Genomic DNA, 25,098 nt, shown 5'->3' with positions numbered 1-25,098 from the left:
CACACACACACACACACACACACACACATACACAGGGGTCAAATGTTGTCAGAAAGGCTGCAGATAAATGTGACTGACCCAAGTCACGCTACATTGTAATATGGACCCATGGTTTCTATTTGTAAATCTTAAAAACACTCACGGCAGTCCACTGTTCATGCTCTTTGCTCCTCCACCTGTTGCATTTCCTGAAACTTCCAGATCAGTGAAGCCGTGTCACCGAGCAGCTAAAGGGATTTGCTGTGAGATTTAGTCAGATTCCAAGTTGCTCAGTTGCGCTCTCCACACACACACACACATACACACATACATACACACACACGCACACACATACACACACACACACACACACACACACACACACACACACACACACACACACACACACACACACGCACACACACGCTTACACAACTATATGTGGAATAAAGCGCCACAGTGCGGATTCACGTGTATTACAAGTCTGTTTCCCTTCAAGGCAATTTTTCAAAAACATGTGGGAAAAAATGAACCAAGCTGACTGCATTTCAAGGAGATACTACATGTATGAACGCTGCGTTACTGCAGTGCGTTGACAGGTTGCTTCATTTTGACTGGAGTCTGGGTCATTACGGGAAACATTTGCGACACTTTACGACAGTTTCGGTTGCTGCACGACAGAAGCCGTATGTCGGAGCAACGTGGAGTTGTTTTGTATTTGTGACAGCCCTCACTGGTTATTAAAGGACCGATGTGATTCCTCTAACTATTATCAACTGTTTGGAAGATAAACTTCGTCCTTAAAGGAAGAGATGGGGAAGCCAAAGAAAAAGAGTAAGAGTTTCCACGAGTTTAATACATCTGAGACTGTTTCTTACTGTTCAGGCTAACTTCAGCATGTAGCTACTGCTAACTACTAATTTACAGCAGTATAACTCTGCGTTTTACCCTACTATCATTTAAAAATGACATGTTTATATCAGGGAAATGTTTGCTAAAGCACATTATGTCGCACATTACTGTAATAAATAAATTCAGAGCTTTAACTCACCCTTCTGACTTCGACGTGTTCAACATTAAAGTAATGAAAGAAACAAGAATTCACTACATTAATAATCTCTTCTTTTCAGCTGATCTCAGCCGGGCTGAGCTCATGATGATGACCATCGCAGATGTCATCAGGCAGCTGGTTGAAGCCCATGAAGAGGGCAAAGATATCAATCTAAACAAGTACGTTTCCACCAGCATACACACATTATACATCAAATAACGAACAACAAATCTGTCATTATGATTATGTGACAGTCAGGTAGATAAATAACAGAGGATGGGAACAGGTCGTATTGGATACAAGGTTGTAAGTAATGAAGTGTATTTAGTATAGCACCTTTCAGAAAGCATAGACACAAAGTGCTTCACAAAGTAACAATATACAGACAAAACAATTAAAATGCTGAATTAATCAAAAATAAATGATAGCAGACAATAATAACAACCATTGTGCTGGCTGTCACGGGAAAGGTTAAGGAAACAAGGTCCACATCCAAAACCACTGTATCTAGACTCGTCAAATCTAGACCAAATTATCCCAGAGAGGCTACAGACTTCTTAAAACACAGTTTCAGATATGTGAAACTTTTATTCTACTCGTGAAAATGAAAAGAAAAAGGGTAGTTTCATTGCGTGTTTTAACTTCCAGGCCAATTTGGACAAGGTCCAAATCCAGGACTTATCGAATCTGGACTAGATTATCATAGAGAGGCTACAGATTCCTTTGAACACAGTTTTAGATTGAAACCACATAGGAACAGGTCATGATCCAGAACTACAATATCTCTCCTCAGAGGATGAATTTTGCGATTAATCATTTTTAATTAAGATGCCTTTAATATATCAGATGAAAAATAATTCCACTAATGACTAAAAGATACTGCTACTGACACAGGCAGTGTTTAAGGATGGAGAAGAAGTTTAAAAAAAACAGTGGCAGATGCAAATGGAAAAAGGTTGATCATGGTTGAGGTAGGTTAAAGAAGTGAGAGAACAACAGTGGATTCAAAGTAGAATCAAACATTTGAAATCTAAATAATCCAAGAGAAGGTTTTATTGTCATTCAAAGGCATCAAATGGCAAGATGCCCTTTTTTCACAAACAGAATGGAGGTTTTATAAAACAGAAAACTGTGATTTGAGATATCTGAAGCTTCTGTAGGATAATCTTGTCCAGATCAGATAGGTATTGTGGTTCTAGATCAGAATCTGATCCTACGTGATCTAGAGAGGAAAATATGCCATGAAATTGCTTTTTTCTTGCATTTTCACAAGTAGAATAACAGTTTCATAGATCTCAAACTGTGTTGAAAAGAGTCTGAAACCTTTCTGGAAAAAAATGATTGAAATCTGACCGGTCCAGGTACAGTGGTTTTGGATCTGGACCTTTGTAATCATGTAATTGAAATCACACAATGAAAACATAGAAGTATATTGAGTTTAGGATATTTACCTATTTTCTTTTAACTAACCACTAATATGAAGTTTGGTAAATACCTACCTGTTTGAAATGTAGGTTTCTGTATGACTTGAATCAAGGATATCTTATTACAGATGTACATGATGAGTGGATTATGTAGTTGGATTACTGTATAAACAGATAATCCTTAATTTCCTTTTGTTGCAATCTGCTTGAAGAAGATGTGTGATACTTTGAGAATTAAACTGAGATGTGTTTTTTTGTGTGTTCACATAGTTATGAGACGTTTGATCCTTTTTAGATTTAGCTCTGGTCTCCTCTGCAAATGTTTTGTATTAATACTAACTTAGAGTTTGAAAAGTTCTGACACATGAGTGGATGAATCATTCTGGGCAGATAGAGATACTGAATATAAGTGTTGCCTTCAAATGCTCATCTTAAAGAGTCGTATTGTTGTGCAGCTCAATGTCTCATTAATGTATGAACAGCCAAGTAATACAATCCTTTAAGTCACGTCTTTATATCTAAATGCTTTAAATACCCTTCATATTCATCCATTATGATAAAAGTGATTCTACAGTGTACACTACACTGTGTTTTAATCCTCCATGATCTCTTTGTGTTTTTAAAAGAGTGAAGACTAAGACTTCAGCTAAATACGGACTTGAAGCCCAGCCACGATTGGTGGACATAATTGCAGCAGTTCCTCCACAGTATCGTCGTGCTCTGGTGCCCAAGCTTAAGGCCAAACCCATCCGCACGGCCAGTGGGGTATGTACTGTCCCGGGGTCAGCGGAGTAACACTGAGCTCTTTGTGAGCTCAAACAAACAGTAAAAACATCATGTGTGCTATTTTACCTCATAATTTAAAGTGGTGTCAGACAAAAACGTGTCTTTCATTTGAAACTATATTTATATTTATATCTGAAATCTGTAGCACACTTAAAGTGCCAGCTATGGTTTTACCTGTGTGTCACTGAGCGTTATAAGAACTGTATATTCACTGAATCTGTTTTTGCCTCAGATTGCCGTCGTGGCTGTGATGTGCAAACCTCATCGATGTCCACATATCAGCTTTACAGGCAACATCTGTGTGTAAGTATTCTCTTGAAGTTAACAGATAATGTCTTTAAGATCTGTTTGGACATTTTACCTGTAGATGTATGCAGTATATGACTCTGTAATGTGTTTATTATTATGATAGATATTGTCCTGGTGGACCAGACTCAGACTTTGAGTACTCCACACAGTCTTACACCGGCTATGAGGTGAGTGTTTTCTTATTTGACCTCAGTTTCCTGACAAGGCCACCTTAGTAAACAATTAAAGTAGAGTTGATTCTCAAACAACTTGATTGATCCCTCAAGGAGCAGTTGGTTTAGAGCAGCCTGTACACAAAACCATAAACAGCAACATACAGACAACAATAAATTATACATGAGAGCTAAATGTGAAACAGAATCTAAAATGAATACTCAGATTTAATTAATCAGACCGATCAATAAACTTAAAGTCTTACTATAAGGTAAACCTAATAAAGTATTGATGGCAGAAGAAAAATTCACCTATATGAGCGCATGTCTAGATTGAAGAAGGTAAAATCATAGACTGTAAATAAAAAAGGACAGCGTTGCGCCGCCTCTTCCCGTTGTTCGGTTCTGAAGCCAAAAAATCATGCTCCTGGGCGCAGCCATTGTGCAGCCAGAGTCTGTGAAGTTTCACTCCACGGCGGCTGTGAATCCAAGGAAACCCTGAAGTAAAACCCCGTTTTTTAACCTCTAATAACTAACGAAAAATAAACTTTTCAGAAAAAAGAGTCCTTGGACACAAAACAGTCCAATACTAACTACATATCACCACAGCATACGGATGTGAGAAACATTCTTACGACGCGTATTTATTTTTTAAAGTTGGACTGCTCCCCCATTCAAATGAATGGGGGAGACAGGTTTTTTGACCTAGACTGCAGCCAGCCACCAGGGGGTAGACACTCTGCTGAAAGCTTCACCTCCAGCCGAGCCGGATGCTCCCCTGGGTAAAATATGTTCAGACTTCAGAGGATCTGCTGCTTACAGAAGGATTCAAATCTGTATGTTCATCAAATATGTTAAAACCAATTTTAACAATATCCTTCAGACTGTTTCTGTATTTCACTGTGTGGAGCTGAAACCAGCAGATGGAAGAAAAGTAAAGGAGACCCTGAATACAAGACTTAAAATAAAAACAACAGAGGATTATAGGACCGACTGAAAACAGCAGCCTCTGTGTTTACATCAAATTGACGCTGATCACACAAATACATGCCAAAGTATTTGTATGAAGCCACAATCTCAACATTTTAAAAATGAGTTATGCTCTCCTGTGTTACCTCTCTGTAAACACAAACATCAGTTCCTTGGTTTCAGATGTGTAGTAGTCTAAAAAGTTGTCACGAAACCAATAAACAGAATCAGGCTGAGCTTTCTCATGGTTTGATACTGGTCCTTGAAGAAGGGACAGCAGAGCGGTATCACCCGACAGTTTCACCCAATAGCCGCTTTCCTTCCTCCTGCTTTCTTTTGTACTCCTGCATGCATCAGTGTACATGATGAAGAGGAGATGTGAAAGGATGCAGCCTTGTGGCAAGCCTATGGGTGTGGTGAGGGAGTTTGGCAAAAAGCCATTCACAGAAACTCTTTGTTTTCTGTCAATCAGGAAGTCCATAATCAAGAGAACCAGATGAGGAGGTAAAGTCAAATCACAGAAACACAGTATGCCCAGCCCAAACAAGCCACCATTATTATGTCTGAGACCAGAAACCAAAAGTAGATGCTTAAATTAGAATAGTTATATTAAAGAAATCAACCATCCTGACGTTTCTTCCAGGCTCTAGAAATAAAAGTGGCTAACTCATAAACATTTTAAGTCCCATCATTGTCAGAGCAACAAACATCTCAGGATTCATTTATCCATTTACCTTCCATTAAAAGGTCAACTACAACAAAAAAAAGGAGTGAATTGTAAACTTCTCCTAATTTACATATTCACACAATCTGTGTTCATTCTGGATGTTTTTTAATTTGCCAATTTCAAAAGACAGAGAAAGGATTCATGTTCTCAACTGAGCATTCAAAGTTCTCTGACTCCTGCTACATTTTGCTGTAATGTTAAGTTCAGTCACATAATTGTGCTTTATTTTTATTTTTTTCACTGTTTCTGAATCGTCTGTCCTCTCCACTTTCTTATAGCCAACATCCATGCGAGCGATCCGAGCACGTTATGACCCCTACCTTCAGACCAGACATCGAGTGGAACAGGTCAGTGTTTACATTAAGTGAATTCTTTAGTTGCTTGATACATCAGCTCTGCCTCTATTCTGTCTTCTTTTATAAGATGTTTATGTTGCTAAACATTTCCCTCAGATTGTCCTCTGTGGGGTGATCGACGTAATTGCATAAATGTGTAGTTGATAGCCAGTAAATTATGGAATATATACATTAGTAACTGTCATGTTTGTTATCTGATGCAGATTAGTGAAAGTTTTTAAGACTTCGAGCCTGTTAAACTTTAGCCAAAACATATCCAAACTGCATTGTTTCCCTCAAAACCTTGATTTTCTCTTCTCTTTGTGACGTGCAGCTGAAGCAACTGGGTCACAGCGTGGACAAGGTGGAGTTCATCGTGATGGGTGGGACCTTCATGGCTCTGCCTGAAGAGTACAGAGATTACTTCATCAGGAATCTACATGATGCGCTATCAGGACACACCTCCAACAATGTGGCCGAGGCCGTCAGGTACACTTCTCCCTGCGCTCTCCCCTGTGTAAAGCCATGTCTATAGCACAATTAGATTAGATATATAACTAATGCATTCAATCAAAGAGTAACAAAACAAAAAACAACTAGAAGGTAGAAGCAGAGGTTAGAAGATACAACTGTGTGATAGTGTGAACTGTGAAGCATGTAGGATTGGTAACCTCAAATGAACGTAAATGTTAAAAACAAATAGGAAAGAAGAAGATGAAGATAATATAAAAATAATGGAGTGATGATAGAAGTGAGATATTTCTCTACTAATAGAATTAAGACAAGGGTGTCGTGACTAGAGCACAGAGACTGTTCAGAGGGGATTGTGTCTGTTGTGGGGCTCAGACTGTTTTATATTCAAACTAGTTTATTCGATTTGGCTGATTTGAAACAAAGTACATTTTCTTGTACTCTAGTTCAGTACAAACTTGAGGCGTGTGTGTATTAAACTTTTTAAACTTGGAACTCCTCAGCTACATGTCAGAGGTTGTGATAATATCCCTGATACCTCACTTTGTTTGTTAGAAAGCTTTAGTTTCATGCTAATTTACAAATACAAACGCTGGTATAGAAAACACAATGCTATGTTGCAAATTAAATCCCTAAACAATATTCAAGTGAAATGATCAATAAATAGACTTATAGGTAATCTTTAAAAAGTTGATTATGTAATTAATGCTCAAACATGGACTGGCTCCAGCTTCACAACTGTCATGATTCGCTGCTCTTTCTTTTCTTTTATAACAATATTTGTGATTTATTTTGATAGATAGATCTGAATTTTTCACCTCTAATAGGAAAACACAAATATTATTTAGGTGTCTCTTTTGTCTCTGGGTAGTTGTGGTGACATTTCTTACTATTTTAAAACACTTCATTATTTGAAGTCTTTGTCGAAACCTTTTCACATTTTCTTTCACTGGCTACAACTGACTGATTATTTAATTTTATCCCACAATTGATAATAATCTAATTATAGAATATATGATATCAGTAGATTATTTTTGTTGTGTTCATTCTGTTACTTTAATAATATTATTTTTTTGAGTGCTCCTCTAAGACCAGGGGTTCTGGGACGCCGGTGGCCTAGCGTGGTGGCCTAGCCTCCTGTCCGCGACCATTTGCTGCATTTCTTCCCCCACTCTCTACTCCACACATTTCCTGTCTCTCTTCAGCTGTCCAATCAAATACAGGCATAAAAGCCCAAAAATGAAGCTTGAAAAAAACAAAAAAACAGATTCAATTTTTCAGCCCGTGACCCCAAAAATATCAGTAACCCCACATCAAGAACAACTGGTGACCCCAATTGGCCTCAGTGTGGTTAAACATAGCTCACTTCCCCTCACACACAGTAACAGGCCAATACAAGTCACAACTAAGACATTTAACAACAAAAAAGAACAAAACAGTCAAACAACCAGAATAACATAATCGATCATTTAAAATGGGACGAGGAGAAGAATTTAAGTATTCTTTATGTTTAGGCTGTAGTAGTGAAAATTCAATAAGTAGGCCTAAGAATAAAATGTAACTTCTAATTATACAATATACACCTCAGTATTTTACTATAAAGGATAAAATACGCAATTTCAAATCATTTAAATAAAAATAAAAAAATTGGAAGGCATCTTACGACCCCTCTTTCACAGCCTTACGATCCCCCAGGGGGAATCGACCCCCCACTTTGGGAACCACTGCCTTAAACAACCTCTGATTTGTTTTTCTTCTGTCCCTACAGTAATTACTTTCACCCCTGATTCATGTGACTGAAGATTTATTTAGGTGAATATAGGCATAAGGCCAATATAAAATCTTGTAAAATCCTCAAATCCCGTGGATAAAACTACAACTTAACATAAATGTAAAATATTTAACTATGGCGTCCACCAGAGGGAGCTACTGCACCATTTTACAATCCATCCCTACATTTATCATTTGGTTTTTCTCTCTGTACGGGACATAATTCCACATTACAATGAATCAGAGACAGTAACTGAAGTCATCATTTGGTAACATTCAGCTATAATATAGGTAGAATGAAGAAAAGGTGACGTATAAGGACAGTATGTTGAATGAATGTTTGTGAAACAAACATTTGGAAAGATAACAGACAGATAATAATTTAGCTTCATTACCAATAGATCCAGGGATTATTTTGACCATTCATCATTCGATTTTAATCATTTGATACACATCTATACTCAAAAAGACTGCATCTAACTTCATCCTCCAGAGCCCCAAAAAGTCGGGGGTTTTTTCCAACCATTGGCTTAAAACTGGGAGATATAGAATTTCTAGTGAGACCAAACAAAAAGTGAAAAAATCATCACATAAAAACAAAACAAAATTAGAGGGACAGGTTTTTTTTCTTATTAAATAACTTTGATAATCATGTAATGAAGGATTGTGAGATTCTTCTTCTTCTTTTATTGTGGTGATGTTAATTGTTGATGATGATAATGGAAGGTCTTAAATTGTTTGCTTGCTTCATTGTAGATGTTCCTTATTTTGAAAAATATATATATATATCCTTACTTACTTTTGTGCATTGCCTTTACACTGCTTGGCAGTACCTGCACCCAAATTGACTTGAAGCACTCTGTTACTCTTACTGATCTTGTTACCTCTAGATCTTTGCTTGTGTTGTTCTTGTTCTTGTATGTACGTCGCTTTGGATAAAAGCGTCTGCTAAATGACATTGTAACATTGTAACATTGTAACATTGTAACCTTGTAACATTGTAACATTCTAACATTCTAACATTCTAACATTCTTCTTCCAGCATTCTGCTACAGTCTCATTCACATCCTGAGCTCTCCTCTGCTTTTTATCTCTGCAGTTATCCTCCAACACTTCCCTGTGCACAAACTGCTTACCTGAGTGTGCCATGTATCAAGGGAACTGCAGTTTCATATTTTATGACTTTTTCTCCATTTTCTGTTTGCATTCACTTCACCCACCATTTCTTCATTTGCCTTACTACAGCTCAACACCTAGCATCCTGCATACGCTAAGATACATTATGTAGATTATCTCCACAAATTCAGCTGCTTGAACACTCATGCAGAATTCAGGGGGGAAATACATCTCTACCAGTTGTTCCATCTTTGAATGGTACCTGCTGCACTTCTTCATAGTGTGAATACAGAGCATGTGTTTGGATGACTTGAAGAAGATTTGGAGTCCATATTGAAGTACCCAGAAACCAAATGCTGCCTGTTCCTGGAGGCTGAGGCAGTTTGTTTGTCAGTAGGAGCTGTTCAATTTCCTTAAGTCTGATATGCCTAGAGAGGACAGTTTGTCGAAGAATGTGTCTCTTCCAGTTTTGGATTGTGTGCGTGAGTTTGCTTGAACTTTCAGCGCTGTGTTATCAGCACTCCTGGTTAAGATGCCTGATTGGGCCACGACTGCTGCTTAGTTTGCAAAGCAGGATGCTGGGGACAATCCTTATCTGTGTGTGTGTGTGAGGGTGTGTGTGCGGTGTGTGTGTGATGTTTGTTTCTAAAAGAAAGTGTGAATGTCTGATGCTTCTGTCTCTGTTTCTTACCATGCTCAACCTCCTGCTGATCTGATCACACCGCTGAGGTCGCTGCAGATAATCACCTGAGATAATAGACTTTTTATTGATTCATCTGGTACTATCTGATCATCCTCTTTGGAGCATAAACTTCTATAATTGGTGTAAATCAGCCAGCAGACTGTAAAAGATGGACATTTATTGCCAGCAGATGAAGAATCATATTAGCTGACACGAGGGGGGCTAATGGTCATTGGAGCAGCTGCAGTGGTGAGATGTGTCTGAAAGCTTGCATGTGTTTATCAGTTTAAATCAGAGACACAAAGGAGCAGTATCAGAATCAGAACCAGATATCTTTTATTTATTCCGGGGGGGAATTCAGTTATTACAGTATGCTCTTATAAACAATATGCAAGAAAGAAAATATTCATAGAAAGAATGAATACGATAAAAATAAAAATACAATTAAATTAAATTAAACAATGTATATACAGAAGCACAGAATAGTTATCTATGTAATAAGTGCTTGGAATGAATGTGATATGTACAGGATGTTAAAGTGGTATGGATATTGTAAAGTGTATTTCATGGTTATTGCAGGTTATTGTCCAGGGATCAGAGGGAGGAGTTGTACAGTCTGTCGGACACAGGCAGGAATGACTTCCTGTGGCGTTCTGTGGTGCATTTAGGGGTAATGAGTCTTGCAAGTACAGTCAGGTTCAGGCACCTTGAGACACTTTCTTTATCTTGTTGCTTCTTTTTTAAGTGCACATTTTTTTCAGTAGATAGCTGACCTGCTGCTGATTGGACTTTGTGGTTGAAGCTTGTTTGGTGATCATCAGCAAAGTTAATGGAAAGATTTTGTTGGAATAACCTGTAGGTTCCAGTAGGATTGGTGATTATACAGTGTTCATTTTTCCACAAACTTTACATTTTTTTCCTGAAATAATGTAACGTCAGAGTTGTAGAGTGATTGAAATACAAAGACAGCAATGTCAGGGTGGAATTTTAGGAGCTTGGAGACTCATTTCTCGCAGTTTCTGACCGCTGTTTCGTAAATTGTACTAATATGATTCTGTAAAATCTTATAAACAGATACATCAACAAAACTGTGTGATTGAAAACTTTGAGGAGTGATGATGGTTCGCCGAGAAGTTTAGGCTGTAGTCCTCATCGCAGCAGTCGCTGCCTTTACTCCCAACCATGACCACTTGCTCTATGTCCTCCCCCTCTCTCTGCTCCCTGTATTTCCTGTCCCTCTTCAGCTGTCCTGTCTCATAATAAAGTCCCACAAGAAATGCCCCAGAAATTTAGGAGACAAGGGTGTCTAGTGGAGAGATATTTATTGAAGCTAGATCAAGAATTCAGATAAAGACAACGAACACACACAGGGGCACCACTGGCCTAGCGGTCGAAGCGTGCGCCACATAAACAGAGGCTTTGGTCCTCGACACAACGGTTGCAGGGTTGACTCCCAGCTCACACTCTCTACACCAGGGATTCCCAAAGTGTGGGTCGGGACCCCCTGGAAGGTCGCGAGACACAAATTGGGGGTCGTGAGATGTCCTCCAGGATGTTTTTTTTTTTAATCTAAAAGTTATCTAAAAATAGTACATTTTAGCCATTAAAGTAAAAAAAAAATCAACAAAAATAATAGCTAAACTTGAAATAAAACCTTGAAAATAGAAAGTGTAATGAGTTTTCTGAATTTCTTTTTATATTTTGGGGGTTACAGGCTGAAAAGGATGAGAACCCCTGCTCTACAGCCCACACTTCCTCTCTCTCTACAGCGTTCCTATCCAATAAAAGGAAAAAATGCCCCAAAACATAACTTTAAAAAAAAGAGAGAAAGAATCAACAAAAAACAGTGTGATGCCGTCTAATTCTGGATTTCAGCCAATTCTAATTTGAAGATAAATATTCATTGACGGTCCAAGGTACAATCACTTAGGTATTTAACCAGCTTTGACGTAAAGTAAACACTCATTAATGTCCCATTTAATATCTTTCACATCACAAACATTTTCCTCACCATCATCTCTTTTCTTTCTTACTGAGTTGTGTCCTAATGTAAGGTTGCTGTTAACGGGCTGGATAATGAGCCATGCAAACTCGCAGCATGTAAATTGATGTTGTTAAATGAGCCCGGCGTGTATAGAACTTAAGTATAGTCAGTTCAAAAACAAAGTCTAATTTGAAAAAGAGAAGATGTTATATTAGAGAAAGAACGAACTGTCAGTGTCTCCCTGCAGGTACTCTGAGCGTAGTAACACCAAGTGTGTGGGGATCACCATCGAGACACGGCCGGACTACTGCCTGAAGCGACACCTCAGCGACATGCTGGGGTACGGCTGCACCCGCTTAGAGATAGGAGTTCAGAGTGTGTTCGAAGACGTGGCCCGAGACACCAACAGGTCAGTGGGTCAGGGGAGGAGGAAGCTATGTTTGTACATTAAGAAAGCAGACGCATTTTGACATCAGCCCGTCTAAAGGATGTGATTCATTAATGTTTTGTTCATGTGTGTTTATTCCAGAGGCCACACGGTGCGAGCTGTGTGCGAGTCGTTCCACCTTTCAAAGGACGCGGGCTTCAAAGTCGTCGCTCACATGATGCCAGATCTGCCTAACGTGGGCATGGAGAGGGATGTGGAGCAGTTTATAGTAAGCATTCAGATTTAAGGTTTATTAGTATTAAACACTTTTTATACAGTTATACTTTTACCTGGTGAGTTTTTACAAGGTGGAGCTGGTCATTTCTTGTCTCCCATTCTCCAGGTCTTCATTTTTAAGAGGTCACAAATGTCCCACAGTGACAGCTTTATTAATCTTCATCCATTTCTTTATTTATGGGATAATGTGAGAGGGCAAATGAGGCTTGAGCAGAAGGCCACAATGATTGAGATTTATAGAAGAGAAACATGCGTATACACAACTTTACATGTCAAGAAAATAAATGGTTGTGCAAATTTTAATCTACAAACATACATCAGGATGAAAAGTGTCTGGCTTTGTGTTCAGTAAGGGATAATGTATGGTTAGCAAGTAATTATTGGAAATAGAATCCTGACAGGGTGAGCGGAGGGGTCTTGTCTCACCCTGAAGGGGTTCTATTTCCCATACTTTATCCTGCTTTAAATATAAACATGTTGTCAAAAAACCTTGATTAAAAGATAATTTTATTGATTTATGTACACAGTTTTTTAAAAAATAGGGTTTTGACCAATCAGAATCAACCATCTTACATAACCGAAAGATCATTAAGAAAGTCGGGTGATAAAAACTATTTAAACTATTTTGGATAAAGTACGTTTAACTGCTGACTGGGTAACAATCGTTGGTATGGTCTGTATGAGGTCCACATCACTGGTGTTATCGTATGGATTGAGAGCCAGTTATTGTTTTTTCTTCCCTTTCATGGAGAGATACTAACATAGGAGCCATTTTTTCTTTTGTAAAGTTATATTTATTCAGGCTTTTTGCCTTTATTGATAATTATGTTGAAGAGAGACAGGAAATGTGGGGAATAGAGAGTTGGGGAAGAAATGCAGCAAATGTTCGTGGCCGGGAGTCGAGCCGGTGACCTCCGTAATGAGGACTATAGCCTCTGCATGTAGGGTGCTTAGACCGCGAGGCCAGGGGTTCCCAAACTTTTCTGCTCCCCAAAATATTGGTGCCAAAGACTCGCGACCCCCACTGTCCCTCAAAGTGATTTAATGTGGCTTCATTTAGCTACTCTGCCGAAAATTACCTTACCTATATGAGCATGTGTCTGTGTTTCCTGTGCTGTTATGAGTTAATCTGTTGCTACTGATGCTTTTGATAATTCACTGTTCACTAACCCTAAACTTAGGAGTCATCTGGCAAAAAGAAAGGCAGAAAACTCATTACATTTTCTATTTTCAAGGTTTTATTTCAAATTTAGCTACTATTTTTGTCAATATTTTTTACTATAATGGGTAAAATGTACTATTTTTAGATAATTTAAAAAAAAAAAACATTCTGGAAGACATCTTACGACACCCCATTTGTATCTCGCGACCCCCACTCTTTGGGAACCCCTGTGCTAGGCCACCAGCACCCTCATTTTTCTGTTTAAGACGGAACGAATGAGACAGGTATGACTCAAGAGATTAGTGGGGCTGGAAACTCCTATTTATCATTGCAGACCCTACAGATAACTCATGTACAGATGCTCATCTATCTTTGATTAAGCGGGAAAGGGTTAATATGTATCTTGATGGTGGTTGTTGAACAGAGACACGTGGTCCATCTTTTGACACAGTACATTATTTGTTGCATGTTATTTATTCAACTGATTTCAAGTAGAGAAAAAGAAGTGAAAAAAGAAGTTGCATATGAGGCATAACAGGTAAAAACTCCAGACTTAAAATAACTCCAGTAAAGTTATGCAGCGAATGGATCATTAGGTTTATTGTTTGTGACATTAGCAATCATGTTGCCTTCTCTAACACGACAGTGAGCGTTATCACTACTTATCTCACACTGATAAAGAAACAAGAAAGTCCTACGTGTAGCATCTTAAAATAGAAGGAGAGAAGCTTTGACAGTTCACTCACAGTCTCTACTGGGATGTGACTCAGTAGAAAATCTCCTCAGCTGTGCCTCAACAGCAGGCTCACATCACAGTTCTGATTGGAAACACAGCTACAATATGAATGTGCAGAATCAGACTGCTCTGCCTCCCAACATGCCTGACTGGAGGATGTAAATGAAGACTCAGTTTGAGGCAATGCATCAGTTCAGCTTTTAGGTTTGTTTTTACAATGATTAAAATCAAGTCATTAAAAACACAATGAAGGAGGAGGAAAGATGTCACTGATTGATGACAAGGAGACCCTGAGACACAGTGGTGACTCCTATCAAAATCCACTCTTTGTTATCTCAAGCTTTTCCCCGGTTTGACTTATTGTTCAGCTGTTTGGGATTCCTGGCAGTGGAGACTCACTGAGTTTTGCATTACAATGAAGTTCTCTAAGTCAGTAAGAAGCAAAAGTTTCAAATCCATTGATCTTAAAAAATCTACCAGTGACACACAAAAAGACAACTGCAGTGTGTCAACACTTCTCATGACAGTCAATTATTAATAGATTATTACAATTATATTATATATTATTACATTATTTCAATGGATTATAAAGTAATTCCTGAAAATTGCGTTATGCTCTAGATTTCAGAAAATGATATAATCGCATAAGCTCAATTAAACTAAATTGTTTTATACTTGTTCTGTACTACAATAGTTTAATTTCAAAACAGGAAGATAGAAGTTGATCAGAATAAGAGGCCAGATTGATAATAAATCATGATACTTACAAATTACAATACATATCAAATCAGCATCGTGATAGATAGATTGTGATCAAATTTGGCCATCAGTTTCTTTGTTTACTTTTCAGACTGCTCTCCCAGTCACTTCTCCTTCCCCTAGACTTCCTTTTTCCTTTTCCTCCTCTGTCTTTTTTCTAAACTTTCCCCTCCCGTTTCCTTGTTTTCCTCGTGTTTCCCTCGTCTCCCTTATCTCTCACTCATTCATTTTCTATCTGCTGCAGTCACACTTTTCTTTGAGGTTCGTTCAGTCTCTCCTTCCCATCCCTCCTGTCACTCCATCTATCTCCCCTCTTTCATCTCCCTGTCTGCCTCCCTAACCTCCTTTCTTATCACACCAGCACTTTTTTTAAAAAAACATTATACAACTTGTGTGTAGCTCCCCCTCATCACGTCTAATCTTTTGTTACACTTCATGCAAGTAAATAGGAACAACATGCAAGTGCCTACTGCTGGATTCGAAGCATCAGGAATTTTCCTTTGATCCAAAACAATGTGCTGCCACGAGGAACAGAGGATGCCTCTACGAGGGAAGACAGGAAGTCGAAGTGAACAATTTAAATATGGAAATATGAAGAATAGATTAATCTGGGATTTGGAAGTTCTCCTTGATGAAGTGTGAATTTGATCCGCAGACGTTGAGAATAAACCGTAACATTCTCCTACAATACATTTTAATCCACGTTATGATTTTACAGATATTATAACATAGAGATCTACTGTAAAATAATCTTTAATGATTTCGAAGGAAGGATGAAAAATATAGATTAATATGTCTTCCCTGCCTTGGATAATTTTAGCTGCCCAACCTACATGTGTTATTTCAGGTGTCCTGTGACCCTCAGAGGGATTAAGCAGGAGAATATGTTGAATGGACAACATGAAGGAAAATGCAGTTTATAGATTTTGTTCGCTTGCAATATCCAATTTGCCGACAATGGCAGACAGATGATGCAAACAGCAGCTGAGCTTTTCCACTGAAAGGATGTTTACAACCTCCATGAATATTAGTGATAATAATTCCATCAGGCCGAGCTCCTCAGTACTCGCTGACAGCTTATAAACGCTGGGATCTCTTGATTTTCCTTACCGTTGGCATCGCTTTCATTAATCCTATTCAGCCGTCATCTGTTGCTGTTTGTGTCTAATGTCCTGCTCGGCTGGGATGACAGACCAGTTTAGGCGCCGCAGAGGGAAGCAGCTGGAGCATCTAGCATCCGTCTTGCACCTATCATGACTGTCCTGATAATGAAATTCGATTACAACTTCCTCCCACCACGACATCCTCTCACACTTATCTCCTGTGTGCAGATGCTCCCTGGCCTTTGGGAGGCATCCTTAACTGTGTCCCTCTGCACTAAGTAACAGACGCTTTGATATGTGTTCCAAAATGGTGGCGAGTGCAAAGTCCCCCAGAAACTGTTGAGTCTTTTTGTATCAAAGTGTTTTTTTTGGCTCATTATTGGACATCCTCGTGTGATTATGGTCTGTGACGAGAGAGGAAGAGATTATGAGATACTGATAATGTGGCCTATTTTAGAGACTGAGCCACGATTCTAGATCTTCACGGTGCTAATCAAGATAGTCGGTCCAGAGGGGAGGAAGTTTGGGAAGTGAAATGAAGTGTAAGTGACTGGAAATCACACTGATCCCCTTCCAGACACCATAATATCCCTTCAGTTGTGTAACTGAACACTCACAGGATGTCTGCTTTTACCTTTGGGAGTCATCACCCTCTCAATGGGTTCTTCTGTTCTGAATGACACTTTTTATTGAAGCTGTCTGACCATGTAAGAAAAGCTGTTAGAATTAAAAAAATGCTTGAATAGCTTTATAATGACTTTTATACTCTTCCTCTTTACTCTCTTTCATTTATGTGACTTCACAGAAGCTACACATCGCTTAGTGTGACAGTCAAATTTAACACTGCAGACAGATAAATGACAACTTTCTGTCTGCAAAGTTAGATCAAGCAAATCATTTCAAGACTGTTGATTTATGTAGTGTGTTATATTGATTGTCAGAAATCGTATTTGAGAAACTGTAAAGTTCAGCTTTGATGTGTGAGCTGGTGAATGTTAACCGTCTGATTTTCTCTTCTCTGTGTCTCATGGGTCTTTGTGCTTCTTGCAGGAGTTTTTCGAGAACCCAGCGTTCAGACCTGATGGTTTGAAGCTGTACCCGACACTAGTGATCCGTGGTACGGGTCTGTATGAGCTGTGGAAGACGGGCCGGTACAAGAGCTACACACCCAGTGCCCTGGTGGACCTTGTTGCCCGAATTCTGGCTCTGGTGCCGCCATGGACTCGAGTCTACCGGGTGCAGAGGTAAGATAATGAATGGGCCTTATGGTTATGGTTGGATACATGTCACTGTAGATAAAAAATCTTATACCTTTTTATGTTGTTCTTCATTGTACACATAATGACATCTATTTTGAACATATAATGATAACAGGGTATTTTTCTAACACATGTTGTGCGGATAACTCCTTCTATACATTTCTTTAGCTTGTAAGAGTCGGCTTGAGTTTAAATTTCAGTGAAATTGTCTGCCCCCTCCTTCTCCAGGATGAAATAGGCAAGACTCCAGTTTGTTCTTCCTCCACGGAGCTGTGCACATATTTGTGTTTCTTTTTATGGAGTTTGTGAAGTGAAATCTATCAGTGAGATATTTTGCTATAATAAATCGGTCGAGGCAGATGGCTGACCTGAGTCTGGTTCTGCCTGAGGTTTCTTTCCTGTTAAAGGAAGTTTGTCCTTGCCACTGTAACTTGCTAAATGCTGCAAAGTGCTCTGCTCATGGTGGATTAAAATGAGATCAGACTGAGTCCTGTCTGTAAGATGGCACTGGATCGTATCCTGTCTTGATGTTGGGTCTTTGTTAATAATAGAACATAGCAATTGTTGTGAATTGGAGCTATATAAATAAAGATTGATTGATTTATTAATTGATTGTGTTACGGCCGTCCAAGCAACAATGTTGCACAGGCTCAATAAAGGAGGCCGTAACATACAAAGAGAACAGAAGGGATGCCACACAAAGATGCCAGTCAAAACCAAAGCTTTATTTGTCAGCGAAATTCCCCTCCTACATTAAAGAACCAGTGAAATCAAAATAAATCAGGGAAATAATAAGGGGCTGGAGACCCCGGCCAAAAGGAACAAAAGATGGAGAGGTGCTGGGACAGCCGTGCAATGGACAGCCGCTCCCAGCACCTAACCCTAAACTAACCTGGAAATTACAAGACACTAAACCCTAAGGAAAAAGAAAACCGATAACTAAACTACCGGAAATCTCCAGCCCAAACTAACAGAACAAACAAACATAAACTCCCTCAGAACTACCCATATTTGTAACCACCAAAAAAACAACCCGCTTCACACAACAAACAAATGAAGGACAAAGAAACAAACAACCCAAACCTTTCCTTGTGCGCAAGCCCTCCGCTGTGAGAGACCGACCAGCTCCCTCTGCCACTTTTTTCATACCTCTCCCCCTACCTGCATGCTAATCGCACCCAGGTGCACAGTCGGTAGAGAGAGAGGCGTGGCCAGAGAGACACAAGAGACAGAACCCTCAAGGAGCTGTACATAACAGATTGAAATATCAAATTTTCTCTGCTCTTCTATCATTTTTGTAAAAACTGTCTCTTCCCTCCTTTCTCATCTTGTGCTGCCCCTCAGAGACATCCCCATGCCACTGGTGAGCTCTGGAGTGGAACATGGCAACCTGCGAGAGTTGGCCCTGGCCAGGATGAAGGACATGGGCACTGAGGTGAGACTCAAAGTCCTCTTGTACTCCAACAAAAGAACTAGCGTCAGCTTACTTTGTGCAAGGAGGCTAAAATGCATTTCCCACTGAGAGCGATCCAAACCATTGCAGTCAACCAACAAATGCTGACTGTCCGTAAGAGTCATCTGCATAGGTTTTTATGATTGATCAAGACCACAAATTAAAAAACCTGCAAAGTATAGTTTAGAACTGTTGGGGCATAAAATTGGAGCGCTCTCCTCTTCACACCCTCCCCATGTGCTGAGTTTGTAATGGGAAGGGGAAATTTACATAGCCCAAAAAACAGGACTGTGTAGCATGAAACAGGCTCACCATGAAAACTCATGAAGCAGGAGACCCCTTATCAACTTCAATAATTAAAGAATGGATGAAAACGTCGTCCCAACTCTAAACAGCAACTCCTTTCAAGTAAAGACTCTTTATTGGCCATCAATCTGAAATAGTGTTTTATTAAAATGGCAACAACATGTACTCATCCCCCACACCACCTCATGTAACTAGTTTGGCTTGGTTGACCGTCCTAATTTCATTTTTTCATAATGATTTCATGAAGCATTCATGATCACTTCTTACAAACTCAGTCCTGTTGTGTTCATACAAACACCTCTACATGTCGTATGACTTCCCGCTGATTCATCTGAACTTTACTGCACCAAAGTTTACTTACTGTATGTGTAGACAAACTTGTAGAGCATCAACTTGCTTTATAGTGTTTAACATCTGTTCACAGTGCAGCCAAACACTCAGACACTAATCATTGTTTCATTATACCACAAACAATGACTGTAGGAGTTTGCTGGAGTCATTTCCAGACAACAGCAAAGGTGTGAGACGGTAACCTGAGGAGGAGTTGTCGGGCTGAGCTGGTCACCTGTAGCCTCTCAGCTAAGCTCTCTGCAGCTGCTCCTGACTCTGCTGTTACTCGCTGACAGATTTCAAACTGACCTGTTGTCAGTAATTGAAATGATGTCAGTGATCTGTTCAAACCCTCTTGATTATCACATTTAGTTGTATCTGACTGCTAACTTGAATACTTTAATGTAGAGTAACAACAGAAGGTGTAGCGAGTTCACAGATCTACAGAGACTGAGGTTGGGCCGAGTAGACTTATCTGACTCGCCAAAGCAAAATAATCATTGATACCGAAACAATGCGTTCAACTTTATATTAACCAAAAAGGATAATCAACTCATGATAACGAGAATAAAACTGATGATTAAAGCGATCACAGTGATCAAAGAAAAATAGCGGCCTACAAAAATACGGCGACCCAGCTCACCCTCACTCTCCAGCTCCAAACAAAAGTCAACAGGTGGTTTAAATGAAAAGAATATCACCGCCTCTAACATATGACCCGCTATTTAACAAATCAACGTGACCGCACAATAAACCATTTCATCAACAAACAACAAAATAACACCACACAAATATGCAAACAATAATCTACCCTAAACCTAAAAAACTAGATGAAAAAAGCTCATTTCAAATCATTCATGGCTCCAACAGAAGGCAAGGTGGTTAGCATTAGCAGTAACTTAATCATTATGATGAGATTGTGACCAGTTCAGAATAAAGTGAAATTAAAACCCTGGATTATGTGTCACCATTTCTTTGAAAACCATGTGCATGTCAAGGCAAACTAAAATTAGTGCTGGAATGACTCTGATGAAAGTAAGTACAAGACTGAGACTCTTTAAATATGCAAGTGCACTGAAAGACTGTTGCTAGAATATTCCAGCCATAAAAAGTAGAAGAAATGGTGGGACGTCTCGACATTCTTAAAGGTTTACAGATAAAAAATACATTAAAGTATAACAAAGTTAGTGAGCTTGTTTCATACTTTAAACAGCCTTGATACGTTTCTAAACTGGTTTGGTTCTTTTGATCGTTTCTCTGTCTACAGTGTCGAGATGTGCGGACCAGAGAAGTAGGCATCCAGGAGATTCACCACAAAGTCCGACCTTACCAGGTAATAAACATCACTACTTAAAGAGATCAAGTAGACTGACTTAAGAGGAGTCTGAGATAAACGGAGAAGAAACCGGGGCGCTGCTTTCTTAGGCCTGATTTAGTGTATTATATGATTTTTTTTTGCAACAACTTCATTAACAACAGAGCGCATGTGTGTGCAGGTGGAGCTGGTGCGAAGGGACTATGTAGCCAACGGTGGCTGGGAGACCTTCCTGTCGTACGAAGATCCGGAGCAGGACATCCTGATTGGCCTGCTGCGTTTGCGTCGCTGCTCCCTGCAGTCCTTCCGACCAGAGCTGAAGGGAGACGTGTCGATTGTTCGTGAGTTGCACGTTTACGGCAGTGTGGTCCCCGTCAGTAGCCGAGATCCCAGCAAGTTTCAGCATCAGGTTATTTGACTTTCTGATATTTCTGACATATTGTTCTCTGACACTAACAATTCACTCTGTTCTAAAATAAACCAAAAGCAAGGGATGAAAGGTTGAAGGTGTTGAAGGTGTAAAGAAAAAGACAGATTTGTATTTGTAACTTTTCTTTCTTCCACTCCACTTTTGTAGGGTTTCGGTATGATGCTGATGGAGGAGGCAGCAAGAATCGCCAGAGATGAACATGGCTCGAGTAAACTAGCTGTTATCTCAGGTGAGAGAGGAAAAAAACACATCATTTATATCTCTCAGACATCCAAACACAAACATGAGTTTAATCCACATTGTGACTTTATGATGGAACAACATTTTAAGTTAACATTCAAGTTAACATACTCCAGTTAAAACCTTTAAATTGACACAGGGCACATTGATTTGAGATACATGGTGATAATTAAGGTGAAGTTATTTAACAAATACTGAGCAGATCAACAGGTCTCATGTTTTTAAGATGTTAATGTATTAAAGATGCATATCTTTATTTTATCTTAACAGTTTGTTGAAGCGGTGTATGTGATTGCATGATTAAATGTGATTTCAGCAATACTACTATTTAATATTTTAAATGTTTACATCATACCAAAACAAGAAACAGAAATACATTCATTTCGTTATTATACACATTAAATAATTATATTAGAGTATTAACAGAAAGCATGAATGAAATTATAAATAAATACTGAATAAAATTAATAAATTAAAATAATACAGAAGCACAGAATATTTACAATTAGCAATTTACCAGGCACTAAAAATTAAAATGATAAACAGAGCAAATTGTAGGGATATTACAAATGATAAGGATATTGCACAGTAAACAAGAACTGGTTAACAATCAGGTGAGTTTTGTTCGGGAGAAGTGTGATAGATTTGATGCAAATATTAATGCTTTTTAGAATTAAATGGGAAACTTAAACTTTTGCTGAGGGAAGTTTGAATTCAGGTTGGAAAACAGAGGCCGTCTCCCACAAAGGCATTAAACAATACTTCTGCAGTCAACTAAAATACAACTCAATGATATGTTACTATTTCATTGCCTTTGAAATCAGGGGTTCCCACATTTTTTCGTCCACAACCTCCAAAATAACATTACCAGAGACTGGAGATCCTCATCATCCTGAGGTGGTTAAAATGCTACTCACAAAAAAAAGGTCAATGAGAAAACCAACATATTTCTATGTAATTTAAAAAGGCTACAAGCAGCAACAGTTCCTCAGGGTCATGTGGCAACAACAAAAAGAAGAAAATTGTCGACATCTTTTATTTACATGATTTAATCTCAAATTTAGATGCAAATTGTGTAGATATACTTACAAATACGGATGAAATATGCAACTTCTAAATTTGTATTGCTTTTTGGAAAGCATCTCCCGACCTCCCATGGGGTCCCGACCCCCACTTTGGGAGCCACTGCATTAAAGGTGACATATCATGCAAAATTGACTTTTTAATGGTTCTTTACCTGAAATATGTGTCCCTGGCATGTCTACAAACCCCCCGAGAATGAAAAAAATCCATTCTGCCCCTGTTTTGATTTCTACACCTTTCTGTAAATGTGTGTGAAACGAGCCGTTTCAGACTTCCGTGTTTTTGTTACGTAACAACAATATCCGGTCTGTCACGGAGTCAGAGCTCGGAGCTTGTTCAGCCCATAGACTGTATAAAATAATACTGAATCCCCCCTCCGTTTTTCATTGCCTGCACAAATGTGTGCTAACAAGGAGCTTAGGAGGGAGGCATGCTAGTTGTAGGCTGTCTTAATAAACACAAAGGTCGGTTTTACTCCCCACGTCTGCAGATTTGAAGATATAGTGGATGATTTTTATTTGTCATGGATAAGTGCTAGCGCTAATTAGCATAGCCACATAGCTATATGTTTGTAGCTGTAGCTGTAGCTGTAGCTGTAGCTGTAGCTGTAGCTGTAGCTGTAGCTGTAGCTGTAGCTGTAGCTGTAGCTGTAGCTGTAGCTGTAGCTGTGTACCAAGACACACGTCGACATACTGACAAATAAAACAACAAGAAACACTAAATCTGTGACCAATCCTTCATAAAAGGTCCTGCTGCCTTTCTGGCAGAGGTCGGTTTTACTCCCCACGTCTGCAGATTTGAAGATCTAGTGGATGATTTTTATTTATCATGGATAAGTGCTAGCGCTAGTTAGCATAGCCACATAGCTACACGTTCGTAGCTGTGTACCAAGACACACGTCTACATACTGATAAATAAAACAACAAGAAACACTAAATCTATGACCAATCGTTCAGAAAGGTCCTGCTACAGGCGCCTCTCCGTCAGGATCAGATTCAGAGGGTTGAAGTAACGCGATCTGTGAGCAGCCGTGTATATTCAGCCAACATGTAAACATTAGATCAACGTGCTGGAGAGCCGAGGCACATCCACTTCCGGAGGGGGCGTGGTCAGAGGGAAAACAGAGTGTTCTGATGAGGACTGAAGAAGAGGACTTTTCAGGCATGCCAAGATCTGATTTCAAAGTGTTTTTTTGAGCATAAACTTTAAAGACATGTTTTGGGGATCTCTTAGACCAATATATATTGATGAAAAAAGCGTGATATGTCCCCTTTAAACTTTATAGAAACATATTTGGTTCTTAGACATCTCAGCTTAAATCCATGTCCACAAGCTCAGGTAAATACCTTAAAAACTGCAATCCAGCTTTAAGAAGCTCTAAATTCTTGCAACTACTCATAAATACACACAGGGATACATCTGACTGAACAGGCTTAAACTCACTTCGTAATGTCACAGTGTTAATAAGGTTGAAGTTATTTTTGTGATCCTTGAGGGAAGTTGAGATGTCATGTTAAGCAGAAGTTTTCCTCAGTTGTTGTTTCATGTCTGTGTCATCCTCTGCTGAGCACTTTGTTGTTGTCTCTGTCTGCAGGTGTAGGAACGAGGAACTACTACAGAAAGATGGGCTATGAGTTGGAGGGTCCATACATGGTGAAGGACCTGTATGGATCTGAAATGGACTAATGGACTGAAGTGTTTTCTATCTGGCTGGTTGTTTTGGGCAAAAATCCTCAGAGAGATGTTTTATTTATGGAGCTTTGATTCTAAGGACATGCTTACTACAGTCTGTGCAGTGAGATGTTTTTTTTATAATCATCACATAGTGATCATGTTGCTTTCTATTTGGTGCGCAGTGCTTTTACATCTCCTCTTTTTTATGTTGATATGGAGACAGCATGGGGGGGTGTTAGAGCTAAATTGAAGTTATCCTTGCTTCCTTTTTAAACAGATACTAGAAAACCACACTGACAGAAGCATTATCAGATTTTACATTGAAGTCGGTGTGTAACTGGACACTGCTTACTCAATTCCTCCAGGGTCCAGATGAGAAATGAGATCAGTCCTGCTGATACTGTGTTTATTCTCTGATGCCACATAGTTTTCTCTGGAAGAAAATTCAAACCTCTAGGTATATCTCAAATGCTTTTTGTTAGCCAAGGATGAGAAACCTGTTTGGCATGTGTTTGAGTTAATCATGTTTATGCTGCAATTAAAAAAACTATTATGAGTCAAGCATTCATTAATGGTTGGCAGTGGATGAATGAACTGTGCAAAGTGTCCTCACTGGGCCGGTGTTGTGTAATTGCACAATTTAAATTTATAGGGCAGGAAATTGAATATAAGTGTTACATAAATTGCTTTTTAAAGCCCCACAGTTAATCCTATTTCTTGTTTTTCTGTCATGCATCTTTGGGCTTCATGTTTTCTGGTTAAACACATCACTTGACCATTTTTTTTTGTTGTTGTTGAGAAAAGAATAAAGTATATTTCTGTTACTGTC

The 25,098-nt window shown here is 39.0% G+C and overlaps 2 protein-coding genes across 3 annotated transcripts in view; one reads left to right on the top strand and one right to left on the bottom strand.

Moving 5' to 3' along the window:
* The window catches only part of LOC117824525 (kinesin-like protein KIF13B), a 37,627-nt gene extending 37,317 nt beyond the window's left edge, over nt 1-310 (bottom strand). The window contains exon 1 of one of the 2 annotated variants that reach the window (XM_034700045.1): nt 143-310. Coding sequence is in view for 1 of the 2 variants with exons in the window: in XM_034700046.1 (XP_034555937.1) it covers nt 143-159 (17 nt within the window). In the remaining variant the exon portion in view is untranslated. The remainder of the gene's footprint in view (nt 1-142) is intronic. The other variant, XM_034700046.1, reaches the window with a different exon arrangement.
* Nucleotides 287-25,098, top strand: elp3 (elongator acetyltransferase complex subunit 3). The gene is made up of 15 exons (XM_034700047.1): nt 287-813; nt 1,110-1,209; nt 3,081-3,219; nt 3,473-3,543; nt 3,653-3,716; nt 5,676-5,744; nt 6,067-6,221; nt 12,003-12,164; nt 12,285-12,411; nt 17,230-17,423; nt 18,783-18,873; nt 20,795-20,860; nt 21,024-21,251; nt 21,420-21,501; nt 24,190-25,098. Exons 1-15 carry the CDS (start codon nt 792-794, stop codon nt 24,279-24,281), a joined length of 1,662 nt encoding a protein of 553 aa, XP_034555938.1. The 5' UTR covers nt 287-791; the 3' UTR covers nt 24,282-25,098.

This window comes from Notolabrus celidotus, chromosome 13 (genome assembly GCF_009762535.1).
Source record: "Notolabrus celidotus isolate fNotCel1 chromosome 13, fNotCel1.pri, whole genome shotgun sequence".
Taxonomy (NCBI): domain Eukaryota; kingdom Metazoa; phylum Chordata; class Actinopteri; order Labriformes; family Labridae; genus Notolabrus; species Notolabrus celidotus.
The sequence above is the reverse complement of the archived record's forward strand: the minus strand, read 5'-3'. Positions and strand labels throughout refer to the sequence as shown.

What these genes read in the sequence shown, in the direction of transcription:
- elp3 (XM_034700047.1), top strand. Translation starts at nt 792, where the DNA reads ATGGGGAAGCCAAAGAAAAAGA. An exon ending in TTTACAGGCAACATCTGTGT is followed by an intron (nt 3,544 to 3,652) that starts GTAAGTATTCTC and finishes TTATTATGATAG; the next exon opens with ATATTGTCCTGGTGGACCAG. An exon ending in CGAGTCTACCGGGTGCAGAG is followed by an intron (nt 17,424 to 18,782) that starts GTAAGATAATGA and finishes GCTGCCCCTCAG; the next exon opens with AGACATCCCCATGCCACTGG.